This window comes from Cyprinodon variegatus, unplaced genomic scaffold (genome assembly GCF_000732505.1).
Source record: "Cyprinodon variegatus isolate N-32 unplaced genomic scaffold, C_variegatus-1.0 Scaffold1578, whole genome shotgun sequence".
In the NCBI taxonomy this organism is placed as follows: Eukaryota; Metazoa; Chordata; class Actinopteri; order Cyprinodontiformes; family Cyprinodontidae; genus Cyprinodon; species Cyprinodon variegatus.
This window is the reverse complement of record NW_015152031.1, coordinates 39,237-44,191: the sequence shown is the minus strand read 5'-3', so window position 1 is coordinate 44,191 and position 4,955 is coordinate 39,237. Positions and strand designations below refer to the sequence as shown.

The 4,955-nt window shown below is 48.3% G+C and overlaps 1 protein-coding gene across 1 annotated transcript in view; it reads right to left on the bottom strand.

The window, feature by feature from the left end:
* Positions 1-4,955, bottom strand: part of LOC107103970 (mitochondrial 10-formyltetrahydrofolate dehydrogenase) — a 17,313-nt gene that overhangs the window by 2,485 nt on the left and 9,873 nt on the right. Inside the window, exons 6-17 of the mRNA XM_015403844.1 lie at positions 4,385-4,474; positions 3,318-3,452; positions 3,115-3,240; positions 2,920-3,011; positions 1,955-2,102; positions 1,765-1,884; positions 1,566-1,693; positions 1,233-1,383; positions 1,088-1,158; positions 817-1,010; positions 650-743; positions 474-573 (exon numbers count right to left, since the gene is read on the bottom strand). Coding sequence (XP_015259330.1) covers positions 474-573; positions 650-743; positions 817-1,010; positions 1,088-1,158; positions 1,233-1,383; positions 1,566-1,693; positions 1,765-1,884; positions 1,955-2,102; positions 2,920-3,011; positions 3,115-3,240; positions 3,318-3,452; positions 4,385-4,474 — 1,449 coding nt within the window. The remainder of the gene's footprint in view (positions 1-473; positions 574-649; positions 744-816; positions 1,011-1,087; positions 1,159-1,232; positions 1,384-1,565; positions 1,694-1,764; positions 1,885-1,954; positions 2,103-2,919; positions 3,012-3,114; positions 3,241-3,317; positions 3,453-4,384; positions 4,475-4,955) is intronic.

The window sequence follows — 4,955 nt, the reverse complement described above, 5'->3', positions numbered from 1 at the left end:
ATAGACCGGGATTACAGACCGGGATTATAGACCGGGATTACAGGCCGGGATTACAGGCCGGGATTATAGACCGGGATTACAGACCGGGATTATAGACCGGGATTACAGGCCGGGATTACAGGCCGGGATTATAGACCGGGATTACAGACCGGGATTATAGACCGGGATTACAGGCCGGGATTATAGACCGGGATTACAGGCCGGGATTATAGACCGCTATTATAGACCCAGGATTATAGACCCAGGATTATAGACCGGGATTACAGGCCGGGAATACAGACCGGGATCACAGACCCAGGATTATAGACCGGGATTACAGGCCGGGATTATAGACCGGGATTACAGGCCGGGATCACAGACCCAGGATTACAGACTGGGATTACAGACCGGGATTATAGAGGCCATTCTAGATCCTTCATCCACACCATGAAGACAAACAGAGGAAGGAGCTTCCTGTCCAACCAACATCTCACCATGCGAACAGCCTTGTCCATGTCGCAGTCGCTGAAGATGATGAGGGGGGATTTGCCCCCCAGCTCCAGGGAGACCTTCTTCAGGTTACTGAGCGCACAGCTGGAGGGAGGAGCCAGAGAGAACCGGTCAGGGCAGGAACAAGCATCGCAGCCAGGCGGCGGCGGCGGCCCGTTACCTCTTCATGATCTGTTTACCGATGGGGGTGGAGCCTGTGAAGCCCAGCTTCCGGATGTCTGGGTGGTCAGAGAGTCTCTGCCCCACCATGCCCCCTGCAGGTAGAAACAGCCAATGACACGGCGCTCTCGGCACGGCTGATGGATTTAGCGCTAACGCTAAGTTTACCGGAGCCTGGCAGGATGTTGATGACTCCTTTAGGGATTCCAGCTTTTACCGAAAGTTCAGCAAACTTCAGGGCGGTCAGAGGAGTCACCTGGGCGGGTTTCAGGACCAGAGTGTTCCCCGCCGCCAGACAGGCGGCGCTCTTCCAGGCCAGCATCATCAGAGGGTAGTTCCATGGGATAACGATGGCGCAGACTCTGAGACACGGAGAAAACAAACAGCGTGAGAGAGATGAATGGCGGCGGGTCGGCGTGCCGCAGCATCACAGCTGTACCCCAGAGGCTCCTTCCTGGTGAAGGTCAGGTTCCTGTTGGGTCGAGCTTGGTTGATGGGGATCGTCTTTCCCTGCAGAACAAACCAAACCTCCATCAAACTCCGCCTCCTGCTCTCAGATCAAAGCTACGACTCGTCCACTCTACCTGGATCTTATCGCACCAGCCTGCGAAGTATCGGAACGTCTGGATGGACATTCCCACGTGAGTTTTGAGAGCGAGCGTGTAAACGGCTCCGGAGTCGATGGACTCGATGGTGGCCAGCTCCTCCTGGTGCTCCTCCATCAGGTCTGCCAGCCTGGGGGGAGGGGTATTTACTAGTAAACTCTTTAATTTATTTCCTCAAATAGAAACCTTCAAATGTAAACTTTATAACTTTAGAGCTGAACTGGATTCATTTCAGATAAAACCATCATGGCTGCTGAATGAAATATAAACAGAGATTTTAACTAAATGGTTCCACTAGGGGGAGCTACTGACCGATAGAGCAGACTTCCTCTGTCTCTGGGGTTCATCCTGCCCCAGGGGCCGTTTTCAAAAGCTTCTCTGGCGGCAGCGACGGCGCGGTCCACGTCTCCCACCGAGGCGTACGACACCTTACAGATCACCTGCGGGGAAACGGAGGGTTGGAGTAAAAGCTGCCGCCGCGGCGACCTGGACGCACCGTCCTCAGACTTACTGATCCGTCCGTAGGATTGATGGTGTCGTATGTTTTCCCGTTTTCGGCGTCCTCAAACCTTCCGTCGATGAAGCACTGGTACGGCATGTTCACCGTCATGTTGTTCACTTCTTTAGTCGCCTGAAGGGAAAAACAGGAAGTGTGAGATTCCAGCGGCAGCTGGACGGTCGTCTGCAGGCGATGACCTCACATAGTCCACCACCAGCTCCTCCTCCTGGTCCTCGCCTCGAAGCTTGCGGACAAACATCTGGATGAAGTCCTGGAAGGTGGTGGCCATGTAGACGTCCTCGTTTTGCAGCTGGACGCCGGAACATTTCTGCTTCACCTCCTCCACCAACCTGCAAGCAGAGATCAGCGCCGACTCTCTGATTCACTTCATTTCTGCTTAGAAATCCACTTTTTCATTTATGGAGTCAGGAGGGAGTGGAAACTAAAAGCTCCTTCTAAAATCAGCAGGTCTATGATGGAGCTTGGCCTGTTTTCCAGTGTAGTCCTGTTTCTCTGACTGTGACTAACTGGATGTGCTCTCTTCATCCTCTGACATGGGAGCTGGCTCGGAGCTCGTCTGCCTGGCTGTGTGTTTCCTGGACAGGGCCGCCTGTGGAGCTGGTTGCCTTTTGTATCTATGCTTCTTTTTCTATGTCTGCTTCCGTCTCCTTGAACCCCAGTGGGCCTCAGCAGATGGCCGCTCACACTGAGCCTGGTTCTGCTGGAGGTTTCTTCCTGTTCAAAGGGAGTTTTTCCTCTCCACTGTCGCTACAAGCATGCTTAGTGTGAGGGATTGCTGAAGAGTCAATGAGTTGATGCAATCAGCTGGTTTTCCTTAGATAGAAAACTTTGAATCAATCTGACTGGATGATCTGGTTGATCTGGATCTATAAAGTGACCTGAGATGACATGATGTGAATTGGAGCTATAGAAATAAACTGAATAGAAGTGGAAATCAGCAGGTCTATGGATTCAGGAGGGAGTGGAAACTAAAATGCCATTCTATAATCAGCAGGTCTATGCTATCCTAGAATCCAGCCTGTGAAGCGCTGCTTCATTTAACTTTGACTCCAAATCAGAAACTTTGCAGGTTTTTAAACCTTTTCTTTGTGATTATTTGCTAAAACTAAATGTTCCTTTAAATGGATGAAGGACCGAAGGTCTCACCTGACCACATCCATGGAAGCAGCTCCAGACTTGAAGAAGTCCGTCGTGTCCTCGATGGCGGCTACGTTGCTGAGGATGCCCTTCCAGATGTTCTTTGGTAGAATCATAAAAACATCCATGTTTCTTTTCTTCTGCAGAAAGAGTCATAGAAGCCAGAAAACGCCGCGCTACGCTACGCTACGCCGCTCCACTCACCCGGATTTCCTCCGCCATCTTCTTCTCCTCGTCGGTCAGCTCCACGCTGGCGCTCTCTCCTGCGCTGAAGAACTTGGAAGCTGGGATCATCTTCCCGTCTTCAAACTGCAGATTCTTGACCAGCAGCTGCCGACAGCAGACAGAGAGGTGAGCGGAACCGGATCAGGGCGGTTCTGACTGCTTCCACCCAGGAGGCCACTCACAGCTTTGTCGTCGGTTCCGTACAGGACCAGCCCGTTCTTCGTCACCAGGCCGGGTCGGGAAGCTCCCTCGATCTCCAGCGGCTGACCGGCCGGGACCGCCCCCCCCAACATGGAGGAGCCGTACAGGGTGACGGGCTGTGGAGAGGCAGAGGCGCTTTACAACTAACTCCTCCCATTATTCATGAGGTGGACCCTGATCCTATAATCCAGATGAAGGAATCCAGCTTTGCTTAATCCCAGAATAAATCCAGCTTCTCGTCTGTGAAGCAGAAGATCCACAGCCTCGTGTTTCAGCGGTCTAGTCAAAGTCCAGACCAATCAGATTAACCATCTGTAGACAGCTTTGTTCTATGGAGAGAATTTCGCTCGTTATTTTTCAGCACGTTTTGTAAATAGAAATAAAACAATAAATAAATCCAGAAATGAAACTTTGAAAAACTTCTTCATCATATAAAGTTTGAAGTTTAAATTTTCCTTTTCTCAGATTTTACTTTTTCCATTTATGTTTAAGTTACATTTTTTTTACTTTTTTTCAGATCAAAATATTTTAAATTCAGAAGAATTTGTAAAACTCCTTCTACAACAAAGACATTTAAAAACATTAATTAAAATATAAGATCTCTAAATTAATCTTTTAATAAAAATTTGAAAAAACAAGATCTGTAAAAAAAATAAATAAATAAAAAATAAAAAAATAATAAAAAATCAACCCAAAAACAAAACCAAAAGACAAAACTTAAAAAATAAGCTTTAAAGCAAAAATTGAAAAATTCTCAAAACCTTTTTTTTTTTTTTATTTCAACCTTTTTTAAAGTTTCATTTCTAGTTTTAATTGTTTTATTTCAATTTACAAATTGTGTTGTTTGCAACAATAATGGAACCAACTTGACTCCATAGGTGAATGGTTTTATTCCTCTGTTTGGGTTGATCTGATAAAAGTCCAGATAAACAGACTGAAGGTTGTAATGAAATGGGATTAAACTTCAGAGGTGGGAAAACTTTGGCAGCTGCTTCTTTATAAACCATTAACCTATTTTTATCAGCTGCTGCCGTTCCAGGAAACACACCTGTCCATCCACGAGGGTCCAGGCTCCGGGAACTTTGTCGTGGCCCCGGATCCAGTTGTGGATGGCCTCGGCTGGCTGGGCCCAGTTAACCTGGGAAGAGAGGCGGGACTCAGCTTTACTTTCAGGGAGAGACGGAGCCTCCGCTCTAAGAATAGAAGGTGAGCAGCAGGAGCCAAACCAGGAAGCAGCTCCGATCGGCCGTCCAAAACAAACTAGAGTAAACCGGTCTGGAGCCGCCCTCCGCTCTGCTGCCTTACAGTAAAATTCCACAGCTGTTACTACAGCGAGCAGCTGGAACCCGACCAGAACAGACCGGGTCTGAGAGGAGAGCTCGTCTGCAGGACGGAAAATATCCTCAGCTTCAGCGTCTGATGGAAAATTACTGCCATAAATCAGCCTTTAAAGACGCCGTCTGACCGCAGGCACCGATTGGTTCCCATCTTTTGCTTTGAACTGAGACTGAACTACAGAAAATAAGAGAAAAAGAGAGATCATATCTCTCCTATCCTGGCTTCTCTTCATTGGCTTCCTGTTAAATCCAGAATAGAATTTAAAATCCTCCTTCTCACAT